The sequence below is a fragment of the Lissotriton helveticus genome, chromosome 1_1, assembly GCF_964261635.1.
Source record: "Lissotriton helveticus chromosome 1_1, aLisHel1.1, whole genome shotgun sequence".
Lineage (NCBI taxonomy): Eukaryota > Metazoa > Chordata > Amphibia > Caudata > Salamandridae > Lissotriton > Lissotriton helveticus.
Window position 1 is genome coordinate 1,382,660,505 of NC_136057.1, and position 15,246 is coordinate 1,382,675,750.

General features: G+C 41.8%; 1 protein-coding gene across 1 annotated transcript in view; it reads right to left on the minus strand.

Moving 5' to 3' along the window:
- Nucleotides 1-304: 304 nt before the first annotated feature.
- MFNG (MFNG O-fucosylpeptide 3-beta-N-acetylglucosaminyltransferase) overlaps nucleotides 305-15,246 on the minus strand; it is a 144,906-nt gene continuing 129,964 nt past the window's right edge. Inside the window, exons 7-8 of the mRNA XM_078657839.1 lie at nucleotides 14,659-14,744; nucleotides 305-2,956 (exon numbers count right to left, since the gene is read on the minus strand). Coding sequence (XP_078513965.1) covers nucleotides 2,887-2,956; nucleotides 14,659-14,744 — 156 coding nt within the window. The 3' untranslated portion in view covers nucleotides 305-2,886. The remainder of the gene's footprint in view (nucleotides 2,957-14,658; nucleotides 14,745-15,246) is intronic.

The following is a 15,246-nucleotide window of genomic DNA, read 5'->3' on the forward strand; positions in this document are numbered from 1 at the left end:
ATTCCTTTCATGCCAACCCTATCTGTTCACTCCTGTCTTAAAAGGATACAAACTTGAATCATTGCCATTGGGATGAGAGCTACATGGGAGTCCCATATGTCTGCCCCTCAGGTTACGTTTATCAGTTTTATAAACTGTCTTGTGCACCGAGGATTGCATCGCAGCGGTCACCTGGCAAACCTAACATTGGGATTTTGAGTGCCTCCCTTATACCACTGCAACCGTTACAAAGTTTGAAAACAAATACTTTCAAGTATGAAACAAGATAGTTCACAAATTCCAATCAATAATTAAATACAAATAATTGCTGTAAAATAATCCGCATTTATTGAAAAATGTACAGTCTTACAACTAATACAAACAAGTTTGAAAAGAACGTTAAGTGCCTCCAGTTAGTTCTGAAAAAAAATATTTTATTGACTGAATAAAACACCTTTTTTTAAAAGCAAAATTGTGCCTTCACTATATGACTATAATATGAACGCTTAGTACTGAAATGTATAGTTTAAAAACGAATAAAACACATTTTAGAAAATAAAGTTCAGTCCCAGCAAAGATTAACCAAATCCCCGTATTTTCTATTCAGAGAACCCAGGTTTAGTAAAAAATACACAAAGTTTATAAATTAATTTTTTTAAAAATCCAAAAGAAACTGTAGCTACAATTAATGGATTGATTGTCCACACTTTCTACTGAGAAAACCCACGAATACAGAAAAATGTAAAAAAATTCAAAAAAACGTATACAAATGTTTTAAAAAACTAATGGATTTTCCAAGTCTTGGAAGTAACACAAACAGGTTACATAAACAACTTTGGGTGTTTGAACTTGATTTTTTGAAAGTCCATTTGTCACAGACAGAGCCAAAGTATAGCAAAAAAGTGTTCACAGTGGAAGTACTATTAAAAAGTTCAAAAGAAAAGAAAATTCACGGACTCAACACAATAAATTTAAATTCCACGCTTCGTATTTTAACAACCCAATTCTACTGAAACATAACCAAAGTCTTAAATCTATTTAAACAAGTAAAAAAACACGAATGTTCCATTCTTCAACTCAGTGAATTGAATGTCCGCTCTTCCCGCTGATATGACATAATATTACTGAACAATATACGTTTCAAAACTAATAGAACAGATTTAAAAAGCGAAGGTTTTCTGCCTCGACTAGATGAATCAGGTGTGCACACCTGCCTTTACGAAAACCCAAGATTATTGAAAGAAGTACAGATATATATATCCTTAACAGGCTCACCTCGCAGCTCTTTGTCGATATCTGAAAAATATAGCTAAATATCTATGTTTGTCGTAATCGTTCATGGATTCCAAGATTCCATCATTCATGAAATGCTACAGAAGTAAATCCTTATTATGTTCTTACACCACTCTCTTTCCAATGTCACCTGAAACAGCACGCTGGGAAACACCATCTGTGATCAGGCACACAATAACATCTCTCCCTGGATTTATGGCTTTACATCCCAGGTAACTACATCAGGATTCGCTGCACTTGGAATGCCATTGCGACTTCGCAGGAAAGTTAATTATACATTTTATGTTGTACTCCGTGTGTTGCACATCATTTACTGGTGATTTCTTTTGGCTTTTTATCAAATTTGTGTTCATGGAACCATAAATAAGCTTTAACCGTGCTTTTGTTCAGTGGATTATTTAGGTCTAGCCTAGAGACAGCGTTAGGTTTTTTCAAAAGTCTCATGTTTTCCAGAAAATCCATAATAAATATAGATACATATATACATAGAGGCGCTTTTAAGCCCTTTTCTTCGAGTGGTCAGTGCAAGTGGCATTCACATTTTGCTTTCATCCATCACACAATACTGCAAGGGGCAATGAATCATCCCACTAAAGTGTTTGGCTCTGATACCTGTGAGTGATAGCATTTTGCTTGTATACATGATGTGCACACTCACCTCAAAAGTAGCTCTTTTTATTGCCAGGACTGGTAAGTAAATCTTTCTTTTCTGCTACCATTCCAAGTTTTGGGTAATTTCTTTCCACAAACACAGTTTTAGATGGTAGTATTTTAAATGTTTTATTGTTTTTCACTTTCAATACATATTGTTATGTTTCTTTAAAAAATTGCAGTCTTCACAATTCCAAACCTACTAGCTTTGTCAGTGCATGTTTTATGAGGTTCTGCATTCATCTGCTTTGAACCCTTTTCATGATGCACATAGTCTTTTGCTCTGCACATTGGGGTTTGACTGCAGGTGCTAAGGCTTCTTTTGCAGCCTTCAAAAGCCTGCACCTATTCATGAGCCCTTTACCTTTTTGGGATTTTTTTAATACAAAGAAATATATAGATGATTTTGTGGAAACTTGTGAATTTCAAAATGTGCAAATATGCTTAAACTTGTAAAATGATGGCCCTTTCTGAATACAAAATGGCAGCCCCCATTCTCATGAATTTTATAAGATTTGTGAATTCTTACAATATGGTAAGTGCATTTCTAACTTGTTCTTTTACAATATACCCATATCACACCCCTTTGGGGCTTAAATCCCACCACCAACGCACATCAAATCACGACATCGAAAGGTTGCATCACGTTGTCGAGCTAGTCCAGTAACCTCGTTGAAGCTAGTAAAATCACATTGTCTCCTTCATAATGCCCACTGCAGTCCGATGGAAATCAAAGAGCGTATGAGCAGTCTTAGAAATGTTTCTCTGCTTCAGCTTCCATCTCCTGGCAGGCACTACTAAACATGGCCATCTCGGGTCAATCTCCATAGTAGTTTGTAACAAGGTGATGACACCGTTGCTACTGGATCCTCAACGGGACATATGGCGGACATCAGTCTGATGCATCTCAGTGTAAAGCAAGATGTGAATTCACAACTTTGCGGCTGGTACCTTTCAGTGCAGTCAAGGATGTGCCGCATGTGGATGGCACCATGATGTGTCCGGATAGAGGAGGCAATGGAGACAGCGAAACCTGCAAAGCAGGGAGAGAGGTGAAAAAAGAGAGATTAGAGAAAAATATTTTTGGGTGAGGCAGAACCTGTCAGCTCGAGTGGTAGGTGAATTCAGGTGCTTTGCATGGGCTATAGAGCCTCTCGTTTCTAGGGATGGGTGGGATCAGAGGATGGGCAAAGGAAAACTAAGACTCTCAACTCTAGGGTCATGTGTAATTTGGTGAATTGGACGAAGACTTCTCAGCAGGGCCACTAAAATGAAGTGGTAACTGTGGGCCAAATCATGCAGTAGGTTTGACTAAATTATGTGGCAGGAAAAGACAAACAAAATGACATAATGCTGCTAGTTCCATGGTTGTATTATTTCACTATTTTGTCACTTTGACTCACAAGGATAGAGCCTGAGCAAAAGTTTTACCTCCATAGTTCCAGTTTTATACACCTTAATACAACAATAAGCATCTCATAAATGACGAACTAGTATTTGTAAAGGATCTGCCTCTGAGATTAATTATTTAATTGATTATTAATTAGGTAAATTATGTAATGCTCATATTTTTTTGTTAAATTTTAGGTGTGGGCTGCTGGGTTGGTAGAGGTAGAGGGTGTAATTAAGCAATAATTAATTAATTTATTATGATTTGTAATTTATGTACATTGTGTAAAACTATTATTTTAGTTATAATGTAGTTGTGGGTTTGTAGTGGTAAAGGATGGGAAGTAATTTAGGAAATATTTAAAAAATATTTTACAAATTATTATTATTGTAGAATTAAATATTTAAGTGATTAATAATTATGTAAATTGGGTTATACTTATTTATTTTAGTTATATTTTAGTTATGGGTTGTCAGGCTTGTAGGGGCATAAGGTGGCAAGTTAATTAAATACCAATTATCTTTCAATTGAAAATTAATTATTACATTGTTTATGAATTTTGTAAATGGGTTCATTGTTTTTAATTTTTGATAGATATATATTTTGTTAAGTTACAATGTTTATGTTAAGAGTTTAATATTTTTTCTAAATGAATATGGTTATTCAAATATGTAATGTGTTTGAAGTGAAGTAGTTTAGCTACTGTTGCTTAGATTGGAGTGGGAGTAGTAAATCTTACACCTCTGGAGTCCAACGCTTTCCCTACCGTCGCTTAGACTGTAGTGAGGATAGTAATTTTAACCCCGCCGAAGTCCAACGCTTTCCTTAATGTTGCACAGACTGGCGTGGGAATAGTAAATATTACCCCTCCAGTGTCCAATGATTTCCGTAACTGTTGTTAAAACTGGAGTGGAAATTGTAATTGTAATCCCTCCAAAGTCCAACTATTTCCCTAATGTTACACAGACTTGAGTGAAAATAGTAAATTTCACCCCTCCAATGTCCAATGCTTTCCCTACTGTTGCACAGACTGGAGTGGGAATAGTAAATGTAACTCCCCTGAAGTCCAATGTTTGCCCTAGTTTAGCACAGACTAGAGTGGAATAGTAAATGTAACCCATCTGAAGTCCAATGCTTTACCGACTGTTGCACAGAATGGAGTGAGAATACTAAATTTAACCCCTCTTAAATACAGCACTTTCCCTACTGTGGCACAGACTGGAGTGGGAATAGGTAATTTATCTCCTCTGATTTCCCCACTGCTGTACTGTTTGGGGTTGGAATAATGTATTTAACCTCTCCGCAATTCTACACGTTCTCTACTGTTGCCTGAACTGGAGCAGGAATAGTTTAAGTATTAATCCCAGACTCAAGTACATTTCTTAATATTGTTTAAATAGATTTATCATTAGTATTTGTTTCAAAGTATTATTTTAGAATTTTTGTTTATATTTTCATTCGTTTCTAAATGTGTATAGTTGTTGTAAATGTCTTTTTTTATTTTTTATTTTATTTGCTTAGCAATTTATGTAATGTTTTCCAATGTAATTGTTAATATTTTGTATGTCATAAAAAAAATATATATATATATATCACTGTATCCCGTCGCAAGGCCCGCCTGATTTCTGTTTGAGGGGTTTGAACGATTGTGGGGACCCAAGGGGGCTTGAGGACATGCTCAAAACACGGAGGTAAAAACGAAAATCCTGCACCTTGTGCCCCTGCAACACAGACTATTGTGGTCGTCAAAATTTCTTTCCCCCAGCAAAGCCAGTCCCGATACAAAGAACTCTGGGACCTGTAGTTTCTCCATCGTGCTGCAGCGGGTATGCTGACATGTAATCTAAGGGGAGGTGCTCCTCGACGAATGGGAGCACACCAGGACGCAATTAAAGGTGTGGGACATCAGAGACTGTATTCTAATTGACATCTGAGGAAGGCGCTTGTTGCGCCGAAATGCATTATGCCGCATTGCTCTCAATAACAAAGCCTCCAACAGGTTTCCCCCGTGTGGCTTCTCACCTTTTTTCAGCGGAGAGGTGCTATTGTGGAGATATATATATATATATTTTATATATATATATATATATTTATATATATATACAGTATACTTGCTACTTCTAGCATCAAACCACTGGTATGGCTAAGATACATTGATGACATATTTATAATATGGAATGCAGGAAGTAGAACATTGGAACAATTTACAGCTAATATCAACATTATCCATCCTACCATCAAATTTACCAGCAGCAATACTAAACAGAAGCATCATCTCCCTTTTCTGGATGTGCTAGTCACCATTCATGAACACAAAATTACAACTGATCTGTACCACAAGCCTACAGATGCTCATTTGTATCTAAACTGGACTTCATGTCACCCTCATCACACTAAACTGAACATCATCTACAGCCAAGCACTCAGAATAAGACGCATCTGCAGCAATGAGGAAACCTGTAAAGACCATCTACAGGAGCTTGCTACATTATTTAGAAGGCGAGGCTATCCTCTGCATATCATACAGCAACAAATTGACAAGTCTTTGCAGTTACCCAGAGAAGCACTTATTTGGAATACCAGCGCCAGAAACAAAAGTGACAGAACTCCATTTGTAGTTGACTATCATCCATCAGCTCCCAACTACAGAAATATAATGCAAAAAACATTTCCCTTACTGTCCACTTGCGAAAAATTGCAAAAGGTTTTTCCAAAACCGCCAGTCATTGCTTACCGCAGAGCTCCAAATTTACGATCTCTTATTGTGAGAGCTGAAATCAAGCAAGCTGTAACAAATGCAGGGGTTCATTGCTGTGACTCTAAAAGATGCATCACGTGTGAATACCTTTTACAAACATCATCAGTTACTAGTTATGTTACCAGAAGAACCTAAGCAATAAGGCAGCATCTAACATGTCGCTCAACATGCATTATTTATGTGATTCAGTGCCAACGGCAAAGCTGTAAAAAACAATATGTAGGCCAAACAGTGAATGACCTCCGCACACGATTCAGGAACCACAAATCAGCAATAATTAATAAGAAAATTGACCAGCCTGTAGCCAATCATTTTAACCTTGTGGATCATTCACTATCAGATTTGAAGATTTTCCCCGTAGAACATGTCTCAAAGGAAGAACTACTGGACTCCAAGGAAAACTTCTGAATGTACCGTTTAAAATCATTGCATCCAGATGGACTGAACATTACTGACAATACAACCTGATTAATGCATATCTCAAGAACTCTCAGGGCTGCATTGATTCCACATTCCAAATGGAATCTTCACTCATGATGCTTTTTGAAAATTCAGCTGTGTCATCTGTGCAGCCACTGAGCTTACCATCTTGAAACTACCTGAGGAAGGCGGAAGCTGAAACGTTGTAGTGGAAATATATTTTTGTTCTTTGGTGAATCTATCTGTTTGAGTCACTTCTTTCTTATATATATATATATATATATACATCCTACTGGCAGTTGCCGGTAGGTAGTTATAGTTAGGACTTTGTTTCTATTTACTTCAGCTGTTGTATTGAAAGCTTCGGGGAATTTCTCAAGCGGGACCGAGAACAAGGGGGAGGGGGCCCAAAATGCTTTTTCTCTATGTTAATTTCCATTGGAAACTTTAGACACGGCTACTGCCTGAACTGCTGAACAGAATTACACCAAATTTGGCAAAAAGGTAGCTCTTGGTTCAGAAAGCAATCTTTTAGTTAAATGGTGTAGATCAGTTCAGTAGTTATGGAGAAATTTAAACATTTCTTAGATACATAAATCTGACCACTGAGGATCCCCAACCCTCCCGATCTCGTGCCTGAGATACGATTGGCTGACAACACTTCAAACCAGGAAGTGTTTGGCAGCCATCTTGTGACTTGGTTGAACCGAGTCACAAGAAAAAAGGTGAAAAAGGGATACAAAACAAGAAAAGGGGTCAGGGTAGAAACACCCGGATCCCCTAGGGCTGCTCAGGGGGGTTAAAAAAAGCATTACAAAAAAAGATTTCAGCGTAAGTCAGGTTGGGTGCGCGAATTCCGCCGAAAATGTTTAAAAAGGTCTCCTTCGTTTCTTTTTTTTTTTTAAGCCCCCGCGTGGGCCTGGTCCCAGGCAATGCAGATAATGATGTGGGGACCAGCGTGCGCACCCGCAGCCACAGGGACCGTCACTTCCCCGGGGCTATATTAATGAAATGCAGGGGGACCATGTGGCCTCCTGCAGCCCCGGGGACCGCCACCTTCCCGGGGCTTTATTATTTTATAAAAGGTGTAAGGGGCACCTACCCCCCCCCCATGCAGTACCGGGACCGCCACCTCCCCGGGGCTTTAATCATTAGGGGCAGGGGGCTACACGGCCATTCTGCAGCCCTGGAGACCGCCATCTCCCCGGGGCTATATTTAAAAATGAAGAGTGGGGGGCTCAACCCCCCCCACACAGCCCTGGGGACCACCACCACCCCAGGGCACCAATTAAACATGGGGGTCTATTGCAGCCTCCCGGCTCAAGGGACCACCACCTCCCTGGGGCTACACACAAGCCCTTCATGGCCCTTGGGACTGCCATCCCCCCACCAGGGCTGGCTCCAGAAATGTCCTGGAGTACCCACCCCCGGGACACTGCAGTTTGCTATGCTCCCGCCAAGCCATAGAAAACTCTGATTCGCTTCACGGAAGCGAGAAGCTATGCAGAATTGCTATTGAGCAAAGGGAGCTGCATGTTAGCAGCTCCCTTTGTCCAAAAGCAATGCTGGCTCCCGCTTGGACCTCAGGGGCCTTGGGGCTCCCCGCGATCCCCAACGATAGGCCAGGCCCTGGGGGATGGGGTCCTCGGTGCCGAAAATGGCCCGGGAGGGGGGCCACTATGCCCCTGTCCATTTTTTATTTAAAATAAAAAATGGCCCAAAGCCAAAATCGGCGTGGAGAGGAGAACCCCTACTTTTTCAAAAAATAAAATAAATGGCCAAGCCCCAAGGAATGGGGTCCCCGGGCCTTTAAAAAAATATATACATTTAAACAAAAATGGCCGGGCCTCGGGGGATGGGGTCCCCAGGGCTGAAAATGGCCTGAGAAAGGGGCTGCACAGCCCCCTACCCTTTAAAAAAAAAGAAAGGCCCATCCCCCGGGGAGTATATCGGCCTCAGAAGGGGGGCTGCTTTGTATTTAATTTAAAATAAAAAAAATAGGTCAGGCCCCGGGGGATGGGGTCCCCTGGACCCAAAAGCAGCAAGGGCAGGGGGGCAACACAGCTTCCTTTCCTATAATAAAAAAAAGAGATGACCCGGCAACTCGCCAGAAGTCCCTCCCCTTTCACGACTGCTCTGCAAAAGCGCCTCCTGGCACGTTCTTGGTTGGGGAATGAAGTCCCTGTCGCTACTGAGGGTCCTTGAGGGCCAGCTAGCCCACTAAGTACCTCCAGTAAGCACCACACAGTGGGATTGCTGAGAGGTGGTCCGAGGCCACACCCCTTTTTACAACACTCTACAAACCTGCCTCTTGGTGCACTGCCTTTGGTGGGATGAGGTCCACTTGTGGCCCCGGGTAGGTGGTAGTCCCTGGGGTCGTATATAGAGCGGAAAGAATGCCATGCAGCCCCCTCCCATTCTTTAATATGTATTTGGCCTGGGAAGGTGGTGGTCCCTGGGGCTCAGGGGGAACCGCTGGACCCCCCCAATTGGTATTTATTTAGCCCCAGGGAGGAGGTGGTACCCAGGGCATTTGTAAGCCCCAGGAGGAGGTGGTCCATGCAGCTTTCCTCCTTTATTTCAGTTGAAGCCCCAAAGGAGGTGATGGTCCCCGGGGCTTCTAGAGCACAATGGAGAGACGTCCACGTGGTCCCCTCCATAGTTTCAATAAAGCCCCGGGGAGGTGGTGGTCCCAGAGGATCATAGGAGCCTTAGGAGGTGGGCCCATGCGCCCCCTTCTTTATTTTTAAAATGCATTTGCACGCCCCCGGGACAAGGCCTACCGGAGTGCTTTTTAACAACAAAAAAAAAACGCAGGAGCACATGCTTTAGTTTTTTTCATTTTGCTGCCCATTCGCGAATCTGTTGTGATTATCGCCACAAAATGTTTTTAAAAAATGCTTTTTAGCCCTGGACTTCTAGGGGTTTTAAAAAAAAACGCTTTTTAGCCCTGGAAGTCTAAGGGGGTTAGGGTATTCCTACCTACCTGCCTCCTTCTCTTTTGTATTTTAGGTTTTTGTTTGGGAGTCTGAAGATGGCTGCCAATACTTCCTGGTTGAAGTGTTGGCAGTCAATCAGATGTCTGCACAAGATCAGGAAGGTTTGTGTGCCTAGATATACGAATTTGGATTTATTTAAATAAATCTAAAACTACTAAACGGATTTATAGCAAATAACAAAGAGGGTGCCTTCCGGACCAATATCTACCTTTCTGTCAAAGTTGGTGTCATTCCTTTAAGTGGTTCGGACTGTAGTCGTGTCTAAAAATTCCTATGGAAATTAACATGGGAAACGCACATTTGTTGACCACCCCCCACCCTTTTTCTTGGGCCCGCATGACGGATCGCCCCGAAGTTTTCGATGCACCCAACTTGATACTTTTTTGGGAAAACTTTTATGAAGATTCTTCACACTGCGCCTATGTATAACTTCCTACGCCAGTAGGTTTTATATAATATACCCTGCATTTGCATATGGCTAAGCCAGAGGGATCAAGTTGACAATTGATCACCCAAAGTTAATTAGGCCCGCCGGACCTGACAAAATCCCTGCAGTGCTGATTGAGGTAAACTGTGGCTGGTGGCCAAGGGTCAATGCTAACTGGTTTAGTTGGTTAGTTACAACGGGGTCCTATCCACCCTCATGGAAAGGCTCGGTATTGAAGCCCATATTGGAAAAAATGGGAATTGTAATCGCCCTTAGAAATATAGGTTGATAAGCTTCCTAGGTATTTCTGAGAAGATTTTGTTAACAAATCCTGTTACCTAATCAGGAGGAATAGGCTTAGGAGAATAAGATTATTCCTATTGAGCAGGGGGTTTTCGTAAAGGCCATTCCACAGTGGATCATTGCTTTGCTTTATGGGCAATTATTAACTAAATTTAGAAAATGAGTGGAGCTTAACCCATCTTTTCTTGCTCTGTCTGGTGTTAAGAAGTACGTAGCAAAAATTATGTTTGTGCATGCCTTTCTCATGTAAAATGCTGTGTATGCCATCATTTGTTGGAGTGTACCTTTTATAAGAATTGCTCGTATTACGTTTTTAAGACCCTTGTTTTATAAGTAGCAGATGCGCTCCAGGTGGGAGGGAGTGACTCTACTGTCAGAAAATCGGTTTTACGATGTTGCAGTGAAATTTGCATGTTTATACTGTTTATCTTGCAAGGTTTTTAAGTTTGGATCGGGGAATTGGTTTTAGTGTATGTATTAGTGGTTTTCTGATGTTTTATCATTTTTGATGTTTTATGGATATGTGTCCCAATAATGTTATTCTTACTACTAGAACTATTAGTTGAGTTAATTTGGAGGTGAGGATGGCCCAAAGTTGTATTAAGGAGGTTGCAGTTACCAACTGATGGAGGAGGACTGGGAGCCATGCATTTTAAGGGCCCTTACCTTGCAGCTCAGTTGCAGTGGCTCGCCAGATTGCTGGCAGGAAGGAACCGGTTGGAAACTAGTCTTTCCACCTTCCAGTGGCAGGATAGGCTTTTACATGCTGACTTTTTCCTGGGTCAAAACCCATCCATAGGCTCCCTGAGACTTTGTTTGCATCACATTGTCCAATTTACAGAGTGCCTGCGCCTTTCACGAGAAATAGAACCACACGCTCCAACACTTCTGCTGAAGGGGCTGCAGAAGCCTGCAGAAATACTTTACACACACTACCATATCTGATCTGAGGAAGTAGTGATCTCGCATTTAGGCAACCTCTTTCAAGAAGAGAAGCAATCTCAGTACTTGCCAAAAGAAACAGGCATTGTATTAGGCCAATTTCTGCTCCACTCTAGAATTGGGAAGGTCCTACAATCCCATTGCAAAATTAAACAAGAGGAACCACCCGCACATGCAGTATTACATTCCATACATAAAGTGGATGAAGGTCAGATTAATTAGGGGGCTTTATAAAGCCTTTATTGATAATTCTACAGTATCCCTTCAGTCAGTGAGGGAGAAATGAGAATCTGTTGTAAGTAGGGTATTCAATGACAAGGAGGGGGAAGGATACTTCAATATCCTCAGAAGGTATCCCGCATTGCCCAGTTTAAACAGATACAGTTATATATTTTGCATAGGGCATATTTAATCCCAAGTAAATAAATCACAGAGACCTATTCTAACTCTCTTGCCCCAGATGTCACAACGAGGATGGCTCATTTGAGCACATACTGTGGGATTGCCACAGGTTATCGACCATTTGGCTTTAAATCACAAACTTTTTAACTCAGACTGGCAGTATCACCGACTAGGTTTATTTCAAGCATTGTATGTCTGGACTGTTAAATACCTCAATAAAGACACACTAAGGGCCTTATTACGATGGCGGTCGTTGGTGGTGGTCAACAGCCTTTCGGTCCGACTGCCGGATTACAATGCAGCCAGTGGGACCCACAGCGGTTGGGGGGAATAGGGCAGGCACCACTGTCGGGATTACGATATCCCTTACAGACAGCTTTTTTATGTCGGGAAGACCGCCATGAAAAGGCTGTTGAAATAGAATTTGGGGCCCCCAAACAAGGCCCCCACCCACCTCCATGCACCATGTGCCATGCATGACATGGTGCATGGATGTGCAGGAGGTGCTTCTTACCACGGCGGCTTGTGCTGCGGCCCTTTTCCTTGGCCGCAGCACAAGCCATAGTGGTATAGAGAACTTTCCAACTGCTAGAACAGCGGTCAAATCATAAATCAGCGGTTGGACCGCTGCATGCTTGTTGGGCAGTCTCCTGACCGTGTCAATAGCAGTCGGCAGTTCTACTGACCACCACCGTAATAAGGCCCTCACACCTAAATGTTGAGGGACCTTGCACTTCTAATTGGAAAAAGGGAGCTGATGTGTGTTTGGAAGATCCTAACGACCCGTTCTTTGCCAAGATGAAAGAGTAATGTAGTCTATTAGGCAGATGCTGATAGCAATAGCATACGTAGGTAAGACACATGGGGTCTGTGTAAACACCCAATTGCTTTCCAATGGGATGAACGTCTGTTCACCTTAAAGAAAGTAAGTAAAATGACGACAAACCTCCGTGACATTATGTATTATCGCAGTAAATCATAATCACATTTAGATTAGCCTAATCATTATTTTAGATTTGATCAAAATCATTGTATTTTAGATTTTATATAACAATTCGTCCTGGTATTTGAACAATTTGGCTCAAAATCACTCCCTGAACACTGTATATTACTGTGTAACTGGAACTACGGCACGTCTTTTTCGACTCTTTAGGGTGGGTTTATTTACTATTTGTTTCATTGTAAGTTTTCAACATGTTTCACAGAAAATGCGCTTGTTTTAGCCATTCCTATTGTTTGCTATAACTAAAGAGACATTATCTTGCAGGCCATTGCCTTCTTGCATTACTGATCTGATGTAATGTGATGCCCAAATTTAATGTTACTCTTCCATAAAGTGCAGTGAAAAGATCAGTACTTTAGAAAAACAATGGGGCTAAAATGTTTTTGAGGAAAACAAAAAAGTGATGGGTCGGTGTTTTGATTTAATCTCAGCCATTGATAATTACTTCAGTTGCATTCCAGTCCATCAGGGTGTTTTTTTGCCCACCATGCCACCTCTGAAAGGAACCAGGCATAAGCCAGTTAGCCTTGGCCCAGCACCATTATCGACAGGCCAGCCCAAGCCTGCAGGGAAAGTCCCCTCTGAATGAGAACAGAACAGGCCTGGCCTAGCTGTTTGGGAAGGAATGTTCCTCTTGAGATTAATTCAAGCAATCCACCCACCATTTTTTTGTTTTGTTCAGTCTGATGTCCTGAGTATGACGAGCATCTACAGACGCGGGCCTTGTGCTTACTGTACAACAGGAATGAAGCTGCACCATACTGGTGAGACCCAAATAGCTCGAAATTGTTTTAGAGTTGCTTGGGTCCCCATTCAGATGGGCCTTCCCTGGTAGTTTGGGCTGGATTTTTCCTATTGGAGCCATGACCAACGCTGATTTGTGTATGGCTAGTTCTTGTAAGGAATGGATTGGCGCCCAGACTCATTACCAATGATTGAAACTCATTCAAGCATTCTACCTATCCCTTTTTAATTGTTTTCCTAAAATGTTTTTCAGGCAAAGCCCATAAATGGAAACAGGAGACTGATTCAAAAAGTGGAACCAGTTCATTCTGTGATCAGCATTTGCCCTCGTATTGTGCCCCCGAGCTTAGCTTGGAAAAGGAAACTTTAATAGGTTCACTCACTGAGCTATCCAAAGCTCAGCAAAACAGACATGGTTCAGATGCAATCCGGTTTGACTCGTGCTTGGCTATGCACCGGGCTGCATCTAGCCAGAGAAGACGTAGAGGAAGGGATATTGTAGTGGGCACACACATACAAGGTTCTTGGTGTGCATACTCATGTGAATTAGGGATGCACACATAAATATACTTCCCAAGCTCAATGGCGCACCACCTAGCGGTACAAGTCCTACTCTCAGCACTCGGTTGTATGACATCACAACGTATGCTTTTACCACGCATGCCATTACAACGCAGTTTTTACAACGCAAGTCGTTACAACGAGTTGCGTTGGGGGGCGCTGGATAGTGGAATAGTTTAATTTTCTATTCCAACTCCAGTCCCCGTGGATAGTAGGGAAGGTGTTGGATAGAAAATTAAGCTATTCCCTCTCCTACAGCGCCCTCCAGCGCAAGTCGTTGTAATGACTTGCGTTGTAATGGTAGTGCGGGGTAAAAGTTGCGTTGTAAAGGATGTTCCCCCAGCACTCCTTCATGTGTTTGGCATAATCTGTTCACAAAGACGACATTCACATTTTGTGTTCTTTATTTAAAAGGCTGTAATAGCCCTCGTCTTTGGTAACGCTGTGTGTGTGCCCTCGGAGAGTATACATCTCCAGTGCAGGCGTATCCACTTCTCCTGGAGTATGCACACTCCCTATGGGTGAAGAAATGTGATAGACGCTTCTCTCCCATCTGAAGCAGTGCACGATTGCACGAGTAAGTGCACTCATTCGTGCTCTACATCATGGAGTGCATTGTCGGATGGCATTGGGACACCACTTTACTATATTGAGGCCGCCTCTTGACCTCGCCATTATAAAAAAAGAGCTGGATAAAGGCTACAATGCAAAATGGGGTGTGACACGCCCTTGCTGTCTCCCTTACTCTGGGTTTCTAGTACTGTGCTCTGTGCAGGCCTGTCTCACCTGGAAGGATCTTCCTGCTCGGAGAATGGACCAGGAATTTTTACCACGTTCTGCTTCTTTTGGAAAACCCCATAACTCAGAGTGACCTGTTGGGGGGAATAAAGAAGAGAGGTCAGATGCAAGCCGAAATATTTTCACAATTGTATCTACCCACCTACAGTGTTAAAACCCTTCGTGTCGACACTCTTGACTCAACTTTGTGCACAAGACCATACATCTCAGGTGTAAGTGTTTCATTCTGTTCTGTTTCTATTCTATGCATTCTATTACATTTAAATAACTGCCATCAATGCTTTAAGTGGACTAGGTCATGCTGGTGCTGAGCGTAAGAAAAGCAGAAAGAAATGTGGACACGTACCCACCAGACCCTCTTTTCACGGCTTTCCATCAGCATAGAATTCAAAGCAGTCCACTTAAAGCATTAATGACAAGTACTAGATTGCAAAGAATAGAAACAGGACTGAATGAATCGCTTTCACCTAGTTTGTATACTTTGTGTGCAAAGCCAAAAATATCGTCTACAAAGATATAGACTACAGTAGCTTAATAAAAGAGGTAAGTATATCAAATTCTAAATATTAGGCATTA